The 18,030-nt window shown below is 41.5% G+C and overlaps 1 protein-coding gene across 2 annotated transcripts in view; it reads right to left on the bottom strand.

The window, feature by feature from the left end:
• The window catches only part of PLS3 (plastin 3), a 91,417-nt gene that overhangs the window by 6,739 nt on the left and 66,648 nt on the right, over positions 1–18,030 (bottom strand). For both annotated transcript variants that reach the window (XM_030305704.2, XM_030305705.2), the window contains exons 5-12: positions 17,848–17,977; positions 17,253–17,385; positions 14,380–14,461; positions 12,851–13,016; positions 10,365–10,507; positions 7,619–7,714; positions 3,122–3,317; positions 1,516–1,594 (exon numbers count right to left, since the gene is read on the bottom strand). In XM_030305704.2, the coding sequence (XP_030161564.1) occupies positions 1,516–1,594; positions 3,122–3,317; positions 7,619–7,714; positions 10,365–10,507; positions 12,851–13,016; positions 14,380–14,461; positions 17,253–17,385; positions 17,848–17,977 (1,025 nt within the window). The remainder of the gene's footprint in view (positions 1–1,515; positions 1,595–3,121; positions 3,318–7,618; positions 7,715–10,364; positions 10,508–12,850; positions 13,017–14,379; positions 14,462–17,252; positions 17,386–17,847; positions 17,978–18,030) is intronic.

Raw genomic sequence — 18,030 nt, 5'->3', positions numbered from 1 at the left:
ACAGGGGTGACTAAAACATAGAAAACCTGACCAACGATGGAAGAATAGCTGAAGAAGCTGTGGTATATATACACAATGGAATATTACTCAGCCATCAAAAAGAATGAAATCTTGCCATTTGCATCAACGGGGATGGAACTGGAGTGTGTGATGCTAAGCGAAATAAGTCAGGCAGAGAAAGACAAATATCATATGATTTCACTCATATGTGGAATTAAAGAAACAAAACAGATGAACATAGGGGAAGGGAAGGAAAAATAAAAACAGAGAGGGACGCAAACCATAAGAGACTCTGAAATACAGAGAACTGAGGGTTGACGGGGGAGTGGGAGAGAGGGGAAAATGGGTGATAGGCATTAAGGAGGGCACCTGTTGGGATGAGTGCTGGGTGTTGTATGTAAGTGATGAACCACTAAATTCTACTCCTGAAATCGTTATTACAACTATATTAACTAAATGGGATTTAAACTAAAAAAGTAAATAAAACCTAGAAAACCACAGATAATATCCCAGGCTCCTATTTTCTTTTAAAAAACAAATTTTTTTTTAACGTTTATTTATTTTTGAGACAGAGAGAAACAGAGCATGAATGGGGGAGGGGCAGAGATAGAGGGAGACACAGAATCCGAAGCAGGCTCCAGGCTCTGAGCCATCAGCCCAGAGCCCGACGCGGGGCTCGAACTCACGGACCGCGAGATCGTGACCTGAGTTGAAGTCGGACGCTTAACCGACTGAGCCACCCAGGCGCCCCTACGCTCCTATTTTCTATCAGTCTGTCCCCAAAACAAAGGTAACATCATCTTGCTCACTTGAAATATTTATTGAGAGCTTACTTTTTGCAAGGGACTATTCTAGAAGCTGGGCAATAGGACAAAAATCCCTGGCCTTACTTTAGAGTTAGAGAGACAAAAAACAAGTATATGGATAAACAGGAGCGTTAGGTGCTGGGCCAGGTCTGAATTCGCGGTTTGAATATACTAAGGGAGTAAGGCATTAGAGGCGTAAAAGAACATTCCATGCTGAGAGAACAGTGAACACGAAGGCCTCAAGACATCATGGATGGTCTACCTAAGGCATTTCTTGGTCTCTGTTTCAAAATATTAACTATCTGTTCCCTAGGGTGTTAGAAAGACATCCTTACATTCTTTCACTTAATGATCATATAGAGAAATAATCTGGGCTTCTGCATATTTGGAAAATAATGATGGATGTCACCACTAAGCATTTTCCACTATAAATGACCACTGTAAACTAACTTTTTTTGAGAGAGAGGGAGAGAGTGCGTGCAAATGGGGAAAGGGACAGAGGGAGGCAGGGGAGAGACAGAATCTTAAGCAGCCTCTATGCTCAGTGCGGAGCCCAACACGGGGTTCGATCTTGAGCTGAATTAGGAGTCAGACACTCCACCAGGCACCCTGTAAACTAACATTTAGAAAATGTTTAGAGCTGCAATTATTTCTGTGGCATCCACTCATGACGTTCCTAATTGTTTATAAGAAAAGTAGAAAAGCTTACGCATAGAGATGGTTTACATGGGGATTAACACCAAGAGAGTTCATCCAGTTACGGAAGGTTCTTTCTTCACGAGTTTCTCCTATTAAGAATATTCACAAAGTTTATATATTAATGCAACACCTTGTATATGTGCATATAATATGAAAGCATATGTAAGATTATTTCGTTTCCTCTGTACAGATCTAGAGGTTTTCTCCAATATGAATCTCCAAACATTCTCTCTACTTTCTCTCTACATACATGCTTTTTATTGTTTTTATTTTTTTAAAGTCCATTTCTTTATATTGAGAGAGAGAGAGAGAGAGAGAGAGAGAGAGAGAGAGAGAGAGAATCCTAAGCAGGCTCCATGCTGTCAGTGCAAAGCTTCAATGTGGGGCTCAGTCTCACAAACCATGAGATCATGACCTGAGCCAAGATCGAGAGTTGGACACTTAACCAACTGAGCTACCCAGGTGCCCCCAGATACATGCCTGTTTTTAAAAATGTATTCATTTTATTTTAAAATTAAAGAATGCAAATTTATAATCAGTTAAGCAATTTAGAGGTTTATGAAGTTTTAATAATCTTCTGTCCCTTGTAATCCTTCCCCAATATCTCCCAGAAGTAACTGATGTGATCAGTTTTACATTAAAAAAACTTTTGTGGTTACATGAACCCTCTATACTCATGAATTTACTTCTTCTTTCTACACATTTATACATCCTAAGCTACACACAAGTACTCATTTTACATGCCTATAATACTACAGCAATAAGTTACTTGAAACTGGAAAAGCATAAAGAGAGGGAGACACGGAAACCGAAGCAGGGTCCAGGCTCTGAGCTGTCAGCACAGACCGCAAGATCATGACCTGACCTGAAGTCAGATGCTCAACCGACTGAGCCACCCAGGCACCCCATTATTTTTTCTTTTTAGAGAGACAGCATGTGAGCAGGGAAGAAGGGCAGAGGAGAGAGAAAGAGAATCTCAAGTAGGTTCCACGCTCAGCACGGAGCGTGACGCAGGGCTTGACCCCACGACCCTGGGATCACGACCTGAGCTGAAATCAAGAGTCGGGCTCAACTGCCTGAACCACCCAGGCGCCCCTTAAAGATTTTATTTTTAAGTAATCTCTATACCCTATGTGGGGATCAAATTCAAAATCCCGAGATTGAGACTAGCACGCTCAACTGACTGAGCCTGCCGGGCGCCCCTAGTATTTTTTGAGTAGGGGAGTAGAAAAGGAATTGGGGCTAGTTCTGGTCAGTCCAACCATGGATGAATGAAATAATACTGTAAATTTATAGGTCAAATTTAATGCATATGTATATTTGCGGGGGGAGAGGTTTAAAAAGTGATCTAATTCTAAAATATTAAAATAAAGCACGGGTTTACTAAGTGGCCTTAAGCTAAGCGATCCGTGACTCCTTTACAAGTTTCCTTGTATCATCCTTTTCTATCAGCTGCCACTTTTTACTCAGCCTTTGGGTCTACTTCCAGCAGATATTTGCTAAGGGAAAGTGGATAAGGAAACGTATTAAGTCAAGATCCTGAAACCATCGTGGCCTACGTAACATATTTCCACTCTGTAGTCCTGCACATTAGAATGTGAGAAACCTTCAGTTACCTTCCAATAGAGTCCAGTCAATATCCTGGTTCTCTGGCTTCGTTAGTGCTGGGTATTTATTGAACAGGTTAGCCACAAAGGCCAAGTTCAGTTTGGGGTTTCCACTGACAACATCAGCAGGGGTAACAAACTGTCTGCAACCTAACTTGTCTGCTTGTTGAAGCATACTCTCTGCTCTCTTCAAATCATCTGTTTCCTGTTGAAGTAAGAAGACATATTGTAAAAGGCTAAAAATACTAAAAATATAGAAACGTTTCCCTCCAATGATAGGCTGGATATACAATTCTACTTTCTCTTAGCCAACACATGGTATTTATTATAAAATTGTTTGTGGAATGCAACAGAAAGTTGGCTGTATTTGATTGCAGTACCTTAAAAATACCCTAGGTGGCACCAGATGATTTATCTAAGGATAATACATTTAATTCCACTGGGATTACATCTCCTGCTAAAACTCATCAAGAAAAAAGCAAAAACTGCTCAGATTTTTCAGTTGGGCCCTAAGGGAGGTGTAAGACTGAAAAAGAGAAAATAATTATGAGAAAATAATTTAAAAATAATAATCAAGAATCGCAGTTTCCAATGATTTGATTTCAGGTTTAAATTGTGCATTTCAAATTGTAGTTTTTCTCTTCAGGGATTTTTATTTTAGTCTATTTTATTTGTTTACGGTTTGCTTTACTTAACTTTTCCACCCATGAAGAAGCAATGTTGTGCATTTCTGCAAAGAATACTTACTTTCGACTAATTCCTATGACTCCCAACTTGTTACTTTCTTCCCCATTCTATTTTTTCTAATGTTCATTTTTTATTTTGAGAGAGAGAGAGAGAGAGAGAGACAGAGCGAGAGCACTAGGGTGAGTCGGGGAGGGGTAGAGAGAGAGGGAGACAGAGAATCTCAAGCAGGCTCTGCACTGTCAGTGCAGAGCCCAACACGGGGCTCGAACCCAGAAAATCTGAGATGACCTGAGCTGAAACCAAGAGTCAGAAGCTCAACCAACTGAGCCACCCAGGTGCCCACCCCATTCTATTTTTTTCCCCTTTTCTTTTCCCCCTGGAAAGATGCATGCTGAGCTCTTGATCAACATAGGGTTTGGTGAAGAATGTGAGTTACCCAATCATTTCAGACCAGTGTCAAAATTAGTTTCTCAGACACCCAGTATTCCCGCCTCCCAATGCTACAAGTAAAAAAACCGGGAGCTACAGGAGGCACAGTTGCTTTGGGATTTTCTGTGTCTAGTGACCTATGTTTGGAAAAGAACACAGCAACACTCTGAGAAGTTCCTATATCTGTACACTACAGTTTGTCCCAGGGCAAATGTAGCACTTCTGGACAACAGTGTCCCCTATAAAAAGGTTTTACAATTGGTGGGAAAAGAAGAGATAAAGCTAAAGGAAGCTTGAGGAATGTTACTTTTAAACTAACGCTGCCCAGAATGTATAATTTGAGGGTTTTAACTTTGTCTTTACATTTTTTTTTAACGTTGATTTATTTTTGAGACAGAGAGAGACAGAGCATGAACGGGGGAGGGTCAGAGAGAGGGAGACACAGGATCCGAAACAGGCTCCAGGCTCTGAGCTGTCAGCACAGAGCCCGACGCGGGGCTCGAACTCACGGACCGCGAGATCGTGACCTGAGCCGAAGTCGGCCACTCAACCGACTGAGCCACCCAGGCGCCCCTTAACTTTGTCTTTAATGGGTGATGCTCCTTAGTTTTTTAACCTCCAGTGCGATACCTTGACTCTGTAGGACTCCAGAACAATGTGTGTTTATTGTGTTACCCTTGTAACCTTCTGCAGCCAGTAACCACCAGAAGATTGGCAATTGAGTGGGATTCAACGTTTCTTCAGGATTCTCTGTGAGCATATAGTGAGTTCCTCTCAGAGCCTTTTCTATTTCTTGTAACCTGTCAGTTATTACTTTAATATTGTTTGATTTATGCTATTTACCAGCTTTATCTTAAAATCCCTTCTTCATTGATCATCCTGGCATTCTTAATGAAGCATTGACATAATATTGGAACAGAAGGAAGCTTTAAAATAGATGACAACCAAAAACTTAAATAGTCAAATATACAATAGTGAAATAAAAATAATCAAATCAAAAAAATATATATGCAAAAATAACTTCAGCTCCTATCTCACACTATATTCAAAATTAACTCCAAACATATATTTCTAAATGCAAAAAGCCAAACTCTAAAAACCTCTAGGAGAAAACATAGGAGGAAATACTTGTGACCTTGTATTATGCTAAAATTTCTCAGATACAACATCAAAAGCATGATCCGTAAAAGAAAAATGACTAAATTTGACTTGGCTAAAATTAAGAACGTCTGTTCTTTGAAAAATGTTGGGAGAAAACATTTGCAAATCACATATCCGATAAAGGATTTGTATCCAAAATACATAAAAAACACTCAAAACTTGCTAATAAGAAAACAAACAATGCAATTAAAAATGGACAAAATGTTTGAACAATGACGATACACGGATGGTAAACAGTCACATAAAAATGTTCAACATCACAGGTCACTAGGGAAATACAAATTAAAACCACAATGACAGATCTTTCAACACCTGTTAGAATGAGCCAAGTTAAAAGGGCTAACCACACTGAAGTGTTAGCGAGGACGTGGATGAACTGGAACTTTCATACACTGCTGGTGGCAATGTAAAATGGTACAACCACTTGGGCAAATGAATTGGCAGCTTCTTCAAAAAGTTAACCATCACCAATAACCATACCCCATCACTCAGCCATTTCACTCCTAGGTACTTCCCAAAGAGAAATGAATGCACATATTTACACAGAGACTTCTATATGAATGTTCATAGCAGCTGTAGTTGTAATAGCCCCAAACTGGAAACAATCCAAATGTTCAACAAGTGCGTGGGTTAACAAATTGTGGTATATCCATTCATCGGAATACAATTCAGCCTTTAAGAAGGAATGAATTTATGATACATGTGACAACATGAATGAGTCTCAAAATAATCATGCCAAGCGAAAGGAGCTACACAAAAAAAGAATACATACTACAGGGGTCCATGTATATAAAATTTGCAAATATTCAAACTAATGTAAAGTGAAAGAAAGCAAATGAGTGGTTGCCTGGGAAGAGGGAGTAGGGGAAAGTGGCAGGAAGGAATTATAAAGGATCATGAGCAAACGTGATGTGATAATGGATTTAAAAAAATCAGTCATCAATGAGGCCCTAAAGAAAGTATAAGGCTGGAAAAGATGAAGAAGGACACTGAACAACAAGGGAAAAGCGTGAGCACGGGCTCAGAGATAAAACTAGTGGGAAACATCGCTGGATAGGAGACCTGGAACAAGACTGTGTAGGGCCTTAAATGCTAAGCAGAACATTTCGGACTAAAGACTACAGTCAATGGGAATCCTTGACGGACTCTGAGGAGGGAAGAGACAAAGGAGTGTTTTCAGATCAATCAGGGAAGACTGAATGGAGAAGAGCTGTATCAGAATCAGAATCAGTTAGTATCCTGGTGCCATTTACACAGGCATAAGGTCATCTGGTTAGCCTTCCCAGACAGCTCCCTAGTGCACAGGACAGCCCCTCATCCATACCAAGTGACTGAACCAAAGAGTCTCACATCTAACATACAGACAGAAATACACGTACAGAAGTCAGTTACAAGTTCAGTTCTGATAAGGGCAGTGTAAATGGTTTAGACAGTATAATCCACTCAATCCCACTGCATAATAGGGTAGAAATGTGGATTTTCTTTCCTTCTTCTTCTTCTTCTTTTTTTTTTTTAAGTAGGCTTCATGCCCAGCATGGAGCCCAACGCGGGGCTTGAACTCACAAACCATGAGATCATGACCTGAGCTGAAACCAAGAGTCGGGCGCTTAACTGACCGAGCCACCCAGGTGCCCCCAAATTAGTACAGTGCATCCTATATCTAATAGGTACAAAGAATAAACTAGGCGAACGTAGAAACTTGAGACTAGTCTAGTCCAACTCCTTACTTTATGGATGAGCTAAGTGAGATCCAGTATGGGGAAGAAATGTGTCCAAGGTCACTGGACAAATCAATGACGTAAGCAGGGAACACGTTCCGTGAACGATTCCCCATATTGGATTTCAGGGATCAGGAGTTTGCAAACATAGTCACATTACCCTCAACACAGGAATATTACAGATGCATATATGAACATAGTCACTAAATGTCTTACTGTGATTACAATCCAAACACCTGGAAAAGGTTAGTTTCTAGCACTTATTTCCTCACCCTCGCTTTGAATATTTTATGCAATCCATATAAACCAACAGCGCCATCACTGTGGAGCTCACTAATAAACCGTCAAAATAAACCAAAGCTAATCTTTCTGCCTTTGAATTACACCCACAGCAATACATTTTAAAGTAACGCTTGAAACTGTCAACACCACCACATGCAATTATAACAATTCTTGCTATTTAGAAGAAATGGACAATGATTTTGTAAGACTGTAGAATCTGAATACTTACATTGAAACCCGACATGTTAATATCTATCCGTGGTTCCCCTTCTTTTTGTCCTTTTGGTGCAATTTGATTGAGAAGATGGAAATAGGCTTTGGAATCCTACAAGTGAATTGAAAGTTTCAGTGAGATCACATTTACAAAGAATGAATGTATCCTCTTGGCCCATGTTTGTAAGGATATTTGCATTGGATTTTGGGAGAACGGATGGCAGAAATCTCTGCCTTCAAAGCTAACGGATCTTTCCCCCAGAAAAGTCCATCTATCTGGCCTAACGTCTGCCTTGAATATGGATAACTAGATTTTATCATGACTTCTCAATTGATTAACATTACCCATAATACTAGTAAACACATAACTAGTTCTGTACCTTCACTGAATTACTGAAGTCAATAAGCTTGGTAGACAAAACAAGCAAGAAAAGAAAGTAGGAGCAGAAATCCAGGAAGCATAGGGAAAGAGAAAATAAACAGGTTACATCATTACAAAACACGATATATACCATAACCTACGGAGAAGAGATTAGCTGTGTTAAAGATGTTATTTAGTTGTAGACTTAAATGACCATTCTTAAATGAGTAACACTTGAGTGGGTGAAATAACACATTTAACACTTTGTGACCTGAATAGACTTAGCCAAACAAGATTTTTCTTTTTAAGCTCCTGAACTCATTTATTGTTTGAATGTTTTTGCTTGGAATTCCAATAATTAAAGCGGTGTTGCTCATGTGGGGGTGGGCTGCGTGACTTCGGGCTGTGTGGACACGCCACAGAATACAACTTGAAAACCACAGTACCACCGCAAACAATCAATAAGGGTCCCCAACACACCTGTCAAGTAAACTGCCTTCAGGGGACAGAAACTGCTCACCGCTGGGAAGGTGATCCTCCAATATAGCAGGACTTGGAATTCCTATATAATATTTTTGTAATCAGAAGTGTTAAACATCATGATAGTAAACTAGAGGATTACTGACCCTTGACGTCCAGACAGCCTCTAAAGGAATGTTCCTCCTAGTAAGTTCTGTAGATTATGTGCACCTTAATCCCCTGGGGGAAGCTGTCCAATATGCAGATTACTGGACCAAAACCCAGACCTACCAAACATGAACCCCTGGGAGTTACCCAGAGCTGCGTCTTAGATGAGCTAAGGCAAGTGAGTTTGACGCATAATGCCATAAATGATGCCAAGAACGGGGAGAATCAGGTGAGTGAAATCCATTTCAGACCAATTCATGAAATGCAAACCCAGATGCTACCATTAGTGGGCATAGGATTTGCCTCCCTGTAATAGGATATTTACTGTTGCAAAAATGTGTTTGCTCACAATTTCTTTCTAAACGTGCATAAACAATTCATGATCAAATCCTATGCACTTGAGAACAGGTAAAGAGCAGGCCCAGCATTGTATGTACTATCCTGAAAAGGGCTTTTTGCACGTGAAAATTGAACTTGAATACAGGTAAGTTGGAAGCCCTTTTTCACATTACCGAACAACGCTTTGCTTTTTAAAAAGATTCAAGGCAGGCTTTATTTATTTATTTTTAAACAGGATTTCCTTTTGTACATTTAAAATACATCCCAGAACAGAAAACCCATTTCCCAGTGGTTTTTGAGAACACATCTAAAGCATACGGCAAAAATACACCTGGCCAAACATGTTGTGTAAGTTAAAAGAAGGGATGGGGAACCAGCTGGTCTTACAATTTTGGAGCTATCCTGAAGTTTCACTGATGAAATCAGTATTGCCAATATCCCATCACTTCCTCTCACCGCTGAACGCACTGATGTGACCACAGACTATTGTTTTCATAGCCCTGTGGGTCAGTGACATCTGGTGAAGCTCCCTGTGTCCCAACGTCCGGATTTTGCAGAGAGTCGAGGCAATTAATGAGGACTCTGTGATATTCGCTATGGTAATTGTGGCCCCCTCTCTCTGGGAAGCCAAAGCAACATGTGGTCAAGGACTTGATTTTCTTTTTCTTTTTTTTTTTTTTAAGTTTATTTATTTATTTTTGGGAGAGAGAGAGAGAGAGAGAGAGAGAGAGAGAGAGAGAGAGAGAGAGAGAGGCAGAGAGCACACAAGCCGGGGAGGGACAGAAAGAGAGGGGGACAGAGGACCAGAAGGAGGCTCCGTCCTGTCAGCACAGAGCCCGACGCGGGGCTCGATCTCACAAACCGCGAGATCACGACCTGAGCCGCAGTCGGACCCTTAACCGACTGAGCCACCCAGGCGCCTCTTTGCAGGTCTGTTATGTGCCAGGTATCGTGTCAGAGGTGGGATTTAGCAGGAAGGCCCTAGAGCAGGGGCTGAGGTAGGAGACACAGACATATGTTAAGAGCTCATCACTACCCTCCGGAACTCAGTGTCTAATGGTGGGAGCACATGACAGAAGAGAAGCCAAACATGAAAGACGAAGGGGAATCTCGGGGCCCTTTCTCTCTCTTCTAGAGCTATACTAACAGATACACTGAGGTCTGGGAAAGGCAGTTAGGAAGAGGCTAGTCATGGCCCCCCCTTCTATACTCCATGTTTAACAGCAGGAAGAACATAGAAGTTAGGACTAGAATACTTGTACCCTTTTTCACAGAAGCAGAGCTAGACTTGGGGCTAGTGCTCGTTCCTAGGTTTTGTCTCTTACTGAAAACTACCATCGGGGCCAAGGGCCAACAAGGCCTGGTGATATACTGGCAGAATTCCCTCGCTGCTCATCACGTCGCCCAAGAGTGTGATCGTTCTCTGCACCGTTACCTTGATGTCAGCACTAAAGTTGTTGATTTTTTGCCAGCCCGAGTTTTCCAAATGAAAGTTGGCCCATCTAAGCAGAAGCTCTTCTGGAGACAGTTTCATGAGCTCCTCCAAAGTCTCCCCGTCTCGAAGTAAGGCGGCCAAGGCTATAAGGAAAAAAACCCCCACAACCAATATGTTATCTGACAATGGTCATTGTAAGTTCATTTGGTCTTCTCACGCTCTGTGAAGTAATGGACGTGCAAAAACTAGCATGACCTAGGTCCTCAGTTTTAGGTACGGAGAGTCTAATAAAAGATAAATACAGAAGTAGATAATTATGCAATGATATAAAGATACTGTGTTATGAAGATACACAGCAAATACACAATACTATAATGTATTATCTTTATTATTCTTCACATTCCAAATGGCAAATAAGTTACAGGTCTTTGTAAATGCTTCTTTATTTAATTTAGAGAGAGAGAGAGAGAGAGAGAGAATGTGTGTGCAAGCAGGCAAAGAGCAGAGAGAGAGGGAGAGAGAGAATCCCAAGCAGGCTGTGCACTCAGCCACCCAGGCACCCCAAGTTACAGTTTTTGAAACATTTTTACATTATGTCATATACTTACCTAAATTGTCCTTGTTTAATAATATTAAAATCAGAGATTGGGGGAAGGATGTTAAAAATATTGGAGCCTTTATACTTAACCTTTTGACTACAGGAGTACAGGAACACTACAGTATTCATATTTTTTATTTTTTTAGTGTTTATTTTTGAGAGAGAGAGATAGAGTGTGAGTGGGGGAGGGGTGGAGAGAGGGGGAGACACAGAACCCAAAGCAGGCTCCAGGCTCTGAGCTGTCAGCACAGAGCCCGACGTGGGGCTCGAACTCATGAACTGTGAGATCATGACCTGAGCTGAAGTCGGACACTTAACTGATTTGAGCCACCCAGGCGTCCTGGTATTCATATTTAAGTATAGTTAACTTACTCCTGAAGGGTTAAATATGGTTTTTAAAAAATATTTTTACTTTTTAAAAAAAGTAATCTCTACACCCAACATGGGGCTCAAACTCACAACCCCCAAATCAAGACTTGTATGCTCTACAGACTGAGCCAGCCAGGTGCCTGGGTTAAATCTATTTTTAATGGGATATAATTCAACTTTACATTTTCTATAGCACCTAACATGTAAAAGCCCCTCAATTATTATTTTTTTAGAGATGAATGGGTGTTTTTTTATGCTTATTTATTTTTGAGAGAGAGAGAGAGAGAGAGAGAGAGAGAGAGAGAGAGAGAACGGAGGGGCAGAGAGAGGGAGACACAGAATCCAAAGCAGGCTCCAGGCCCTGAGCTGTCAGCACAGAGCCCAATGTAGGGCTTGAACCCACGAACTGCGAGATCATGACCTGAGCCAAAGGTGGATGGCCAACCAACTGAGCCACCCAGGCACCCCACCGCTCAATTATTTTTTGTTGTTGAATGGAATGTGTAGAAGAAGCCAAAGGTTTTTGGTAAATATTCCCTCAGGTAATAGAAGCAGGGGTGTCTGCATAGAGAACCATCTAAATTTTAGCACTGTTTTAGGAGTAAGTCATGCAGTCCTAATGCAATTATTACCTCCCATAAGATAAAAGGAGGTTTATATTGAACAAGAAGACTGAAATTGCCTGATTTCTGAAGAGGTCTAAGTAATGCTTGTATCAGGCCAGTTTCATCTTTCACGGACTCTGCTTCATGCCATGTCACTTTGACCCTGAGGGATTGAAGCAAGGGCAGAGGCAGCATGGTCACTTGTCCAGGACCCTCCGTTGGCTCCCCATCTCCACCAAGTCAAAGGCTAGGAAGGATTAAACACCATGACATCTATGCACCTGAGACCTTGGCAAAGAAGAGTCATTTGATCTATTACACAAGCCAATGTAATTTTATTTTATTGTCCTCTTTTCCTTTTTGAACAGACTTCAACTCCTTTAATAAGACAAACACCACCGTGAAGGTGGCTAGCAACGAGAGGAATTATATTTGTTCAAATATAGGCACCTTGGAGTGGACCAAAAGAGAAAGTGTAATGGTGTCCAAAGTGGCCAAAAAGTCTTACGATGGATGAATGTGCAAAATGAGACGGTCGACAGACAGTCTGGGACTTTGAAACTGCTGAGAACCCCAAATATATATTTCCCAGAAGTCACTAGGATTGAGAGACTGATTTCTGGAATAAAATAGGAATATTTGGAGTGGTGCTTCATATTTTAATTTAGCCTTACAGGAAGAGGGTAATGGGTAAGAAGGATGACGCTTCCGCTGGTTCAGGACATGTGCGACCATCAAGGGCAGGTTGGCATAGTTCTGAAGAGATCTAAATCAGCGAGAGAATAGAAAAAGCACTAAAAATAATACTAAAGAAGAAAAGTTGTAATCAGGCTGTTTTCCTGAATAACACTATAGCATTACGTTCCGTTAATTCTAGTTATCGTCTAATCACCTCAATTAAGTGCTTTCATTACCTTCATTCCTGCTTAATTCAATGTCGGCGAACAAACCGATCTTAATGATCTGCCACAGCAGTCCCAAAACCAGATGGGGTTTCCCAGCCCGCAAATCCTCTGCACCGATGTTCACAACGTGACACCCAATGGCAGAAGCAGAGTTCAGTGCCAAGTTCAAGTTTTCCTGCAAGACAGCCAGTTTACACATTTGCTCCTTGACCTTTCCGTTTTGTAGGAGTCTACACCCTTCACTGAAAATAATGCTCAACGAGGAAATGAGTTTCAGCCATACAGGATCCACAGAAAACAAACTCCAGACAACAAATTCCAGACTTTGGCGTTAAAAGCCTAGCTACAACAAATCTCATCCTTGTAGTTATTGTCCTTTCCAGAATTCTGTGGGAAGTTAATGTGGTATTTTAATTTGGTCTCTTATTTGGTCCTTTCCTCACAAAAGGAAATGGACGAGAGACGTAGAGTCAGTATATCCATGTGGGTTAAGTGCTGCATTTTTTTTAAGACTGTATTTTTAAAATTTTTTACTTAATTTATTTTTTAAATTTACATACAAGTTAGTTAGCATATAGTGCAACAATGATTTGAGGGGTAGACTCCTTAATGCCCCTTACCCATTTAGCCCATCCCCCCTCCCATCACCCTTCCAGTAACCCTCTGTTTGTTCTCCATATTTAAGAGTCTCTTCTGTTTTGTCCCCCCCCACCGTTTTTATATGTTTTGCTTCCCTTCCCTTATGTTCGTCTGTTTTGTATCTTAAAGTCCTCATATGAGTGGAGTCATATGATATTTGTCTTTCTCTAATTCCGCTTAGCATAATCCCCTCTAGATCCATCCACGTAGTTGCAAATGGCAAGATTTCATTCTTTTTGATTGCTGAGTAATACTCCACTGTATATATATACCACATCTTCTTGATCCATTCATGCACCGATGGACATTTGGGCTTTTAAAATTGTATTTTTAAGGAATCTCAACCCTCAACACGGGGCTGAAACTTACAACCCTGAGATCAATAGTCACATGCTCTACTGACTGAGCCAGCCAGGTGTCCCAACTGTTGGGTTTCTCAACTTACCTAAACGAGGTCTATTCCACGCACCTGAAAAAGTTCTAGAGGTGTCAAGCTCCACATCCCAAGAGGTGCTCTTGCCTGAGGGAATTTTGTTATCTAACAGGGTAATACTCACTTGATGGAAAGGGAAAATGCTCCATTCCTTAAGCATGCTAATTGACTAAGAGCTTACATATTTTTTCTTTATTTCTGCATGCTTGCACACAATATGTAACGAAAAGAACATAGGGCTTTGGAGTTGGACCTGGATTTGAACTTCAGTTCCAACATTAAGCTTGGACAAGCTCAGAAGCCTTCCAGAGTCCCAGCTCTCCTCTGTCAAATCTCGATAATGGTCCTCAACTCAAGAGTTGTTATAAGAATTACATGGGAAGATACACAGGGCAGAACCTATGGTCTACAGAATAGGTCCTCACATGGCAGTTTCCCTGAAGAGGACAGGAAGACCAATGCGCACCTGAATGATGAAGGGCGTAAGTTTCTTCTTGTTGATGGCCCTTTCATCAATTGTATCAGGAACTGAAAGGTTGATCATTTTACTGAAACAAAAATTAAACAAGGAGTTGGTTTACTTCTAAAGAGCCTGTAAACATCACAATATTTTAAGGCTTATCCCAAAACGCCACTCATGTAATCTGAAAACGATACATGCAATATGTGACTTTCATCATGTTGATCACACAAGAAAAACTATACATGTGAAACACTCAAGTTGAAACAAAAGACCAACGTGTTTGGTCCAGTAGCTGGGTATTTCTGAGCTGGGCATGGGGGCATACTCTCTCCTTTAAATTTTTTGTATTTTCCACATTATTTTATAAGAATAAATAATTTGGATAGTGAAAAAAACCTAAATAAATAACTTTAAAAAAATTTTTAATGTTCATTTTTGAGAGAAAAAGAGACAGAGCACAAGTGGGAGGGGGTGAGAGAGAGAAGGAGACACAGAATCTGAAACAGGCTCAAGGCTCTGAGCGGTCAGCACAGAGCCCGATGCAAGGCTTGAACCCATGCACCACGAGCTCATGACCTGAGCCAAAGTTGGATGCCCCACCGGCTGAGCCACCCAGGCACCCCCATAAGCATTTTAATTGCATTTTACATACAAGTAGCTTTTACTAATATTTAAAAAATTAATTAGACATAGCACAGAATACTAGATCATTTAAAATAGAAGAACTCTTGGATCATCTAGACTAGCGTTTCTCAACTCTTGACTATGTATTAGAATTTATCTGTTGTTTTTGAGGGGGGCGGAGAGGCAGAGAGAGAGGGAGACACAGGATCCGAAGCAGGCTCCAGGCTCTGATCTGTCAGCACAGAGCCCGATGCGGGGCTTGAACCCACGAGCTGTGACATCATGACCTGAGCCGAAGTCGTACTCTTAACGGACTGAGCCACCCAGGCACCCCCTGAATAAATTTTAAAAGCAGATAAAACCCCACACTGAAATTCTGTCTCTTCTAGATTGTGTAATTCACAATTAAAAATGACCATTTATTGGGGCACCTGGGTGGCTCAGTCAGTTAAGCGACTGACTTCGGCTCAGGTCATGATCTCACAGTTTGTGAGTTCGAGCCCCGCGTCCGGCTCTGTGCTGACGGCTCAGAGCCTGGAGCCTGCTTCAGATTCTGTGTCTCCCCCTCTCTCTACCCCTTCCCTGTTCAGGCTCTGTGTCTCTCTGTCTCTCAATGATAAATAAACATTTAAAAAAATTAAAAAAAAATAATTTAAAAAAATGACCATTTATTCACAAGGAGGAAAATTCGTTGAGCATGAGATTCTTTCATTCACCATATTTACTGAGCGCCTAATTGATGAGTTAGGCACTACATTTGGTGCTAATTCAGTGGTGAGAGAAAGGAAGGTTCTGCTAATTAGACAAGAATCTAGGACTTCTTTGGAAGAATCTCATCTGGTAAAATTTGGACTGAGATGCTAACATTTTAGATGTTTATAAACACTGCCTTAAAACATGTTATTCTGCACAGGGAAAACCATGCTTCTTTCCATGTAAAATTTCAATATGGAATAAATAGCATCATGTGATTATTTCTCTGTATTAAAACACAGGGGGCATTATTTCTTTAGTGCCTATATATAGACAGAAGAGGGGCTCTCTTACGGTTTTTAAAAACATTTCTTTATTTACTTATTTATATTTGAGGGAGAGAGAGTGTGAGCGGGGAAGGGGCCGAGAGAGAGAGAATCTTAAGCAGGTTCCATGCCCAGCACAGAGCCCGAGGTGGGGCTTGATCTCCCAACCCTGAGATCATGACCTGAGCCGAAAGCAAGAGTCCCATGCTCCACCAGGCGCCCCTTCTTACTTTTTTATTTTTTATTATTTATTTATTTATTTATTTATTAACGTTTATTTATTTTTGAGACAGAGACAGAGCATGAACAGGGGAGGGGCAGAGAGAGAGAGAGAGGGAGACACAGAATCTGAAATGGGCACCAGGCTCCGAGCTGTCAGCACAGAGCCCGACGCGGGGCTTGAACTCACGGACCGTGAGATCATGACCTGAGCCGAAGTCAGAGGGTTACCTGACTGAGCCACCCGGGCGCCCCCTGGAGCACGCTCTTAGCCATCGTGCCGCCCTGCTTCAACAGAGTCCATCAACCGACAAAGTGTTGGTAATCTTACATCCTTTCTGCCAAGATACTGCTGCCTCTGGGGCAGCAGGAAGAACACCCACATTTTTCGGAAGTAAGTAATTGGAGAGTGAGAACTGAAGAGGAGTGTCGCTTCTTTTTTTCGAAGCCACGGTACTTTAGAAATAAGTGGACACCGACATACTGAAGTCCAGCAAAGCTGGTCACGGTCTGCTTGCTCAAGTGATGAGAAGAAGCTGGAAGCTGATGGCTTCTTTATAAAGTGGTCCCCACTCTAAATGACTGAGTTTTAGATTCATATTTTGGTGTTCCTTTCTCAGACACGCTCAGAGATGAAGTGGGGAGAGCCCTGACAATGTTTTTAATAACTTTTTTAAGTTTCTTTCTTTCTTTCTTTAGAGAGAGAGAGAGAAAGAAAGAGAGAGAGCACGCGTGGGGAAGAGGCAGAAAGACAGGGAGAGAGAGAGAATCCCAAGCAGGCTCTGCGCTAATGGCCAGAGCCCGAAATGAGGCTCAAACCCAAAAACCAGGAGACTGTGACCTGAGTCGAAATCAAGAGTCGGACCCTTAACCGACTGAGCCACCCAGGCGCCCCTGAGCCGAGACAACTGTCAATTCTAGTTATTCCCCAATGTCAAGCATCCAGAAACAGATATATCAATCATGTGGAAGACTGTTTGGGAAACCTGGATATCAAATCAACCAACATCTTACCAAAGCACAATTCCGTCACCAACAGCTTTGAACAGGTCGTCGGTGTTTGGGTTCATTGGTATAACGTGTCTGCAATCGGGATCATTTTCCAAAGCTTTGTTTATCCAGTTAACAAAAGCGTATTTTTCTTCCTCTAGAATTATGTTGAATAACAAGAAATCATTACTTATAGCATCTCTCGCAAGCTACAGTAAATAGTCATAATGCCTTTATGGCAAGAATTGATCCCAAGTTGAATACAGGCCACAAAGTGCTTCTACTGTATTCTTTTTTTTCAACGTTTATTTATTTTTGGGACAGAGAGAGACAGAGCATGAATGGGGGAGGGGCAAAGAGAGAGGGAGACACAGAATGGGAAACAGGCTCCAGGCTCTGAGCCATCAGCCCAGAGCCTGACGCGGGGCTCGAACTCACGGACCGCGAGATCGTGACCTGGCTGAAGTCGGACGCTTAACCGACTGCGCCACCCAGGCGCCCCTCTACTGTATTCTTAATTAGGAGGCAATGTTTTTCTCGGTCCCCTCCTTGACATTATAGCATGCATTCTACTTAGTTCATTGTATTAGCCTAACACGGGCGAAGCTATTACTATTACCTGAGTAAGAATGCTGTGTTCCTTCACTGGAAAGCTCCGAAGTGCCTCCCAGAGCACAAATCCCTTCTTTCCTGTTGATCGCTTTGCGGAAGGTTTTGGCAATATCACTGCTTTTTACCTCTTGGAAAATCTATTAATGAAAATAACATCGTTAATTCGCGATTCATTTTAAATTAGGCACGA

This window comes from Lynx canadensis, chromosome X (assembly GCF_007474595.2).
Source record: "Lynx canadensis isolate LIC74 chromosome X, mLynCan4.pri.v2, whole genome shotgun sequence".
NCBI classification, from domain to species: Eukaryota; Metazoa; Chordata; class Mammalia; order Carnivora; family Felidae; genus Lynx; species Lynx canadensis.
Note: the sequence above shows the minus strand (reverse complement) of the source record. Positions and strands in the feature narration are given on the sequence as shown.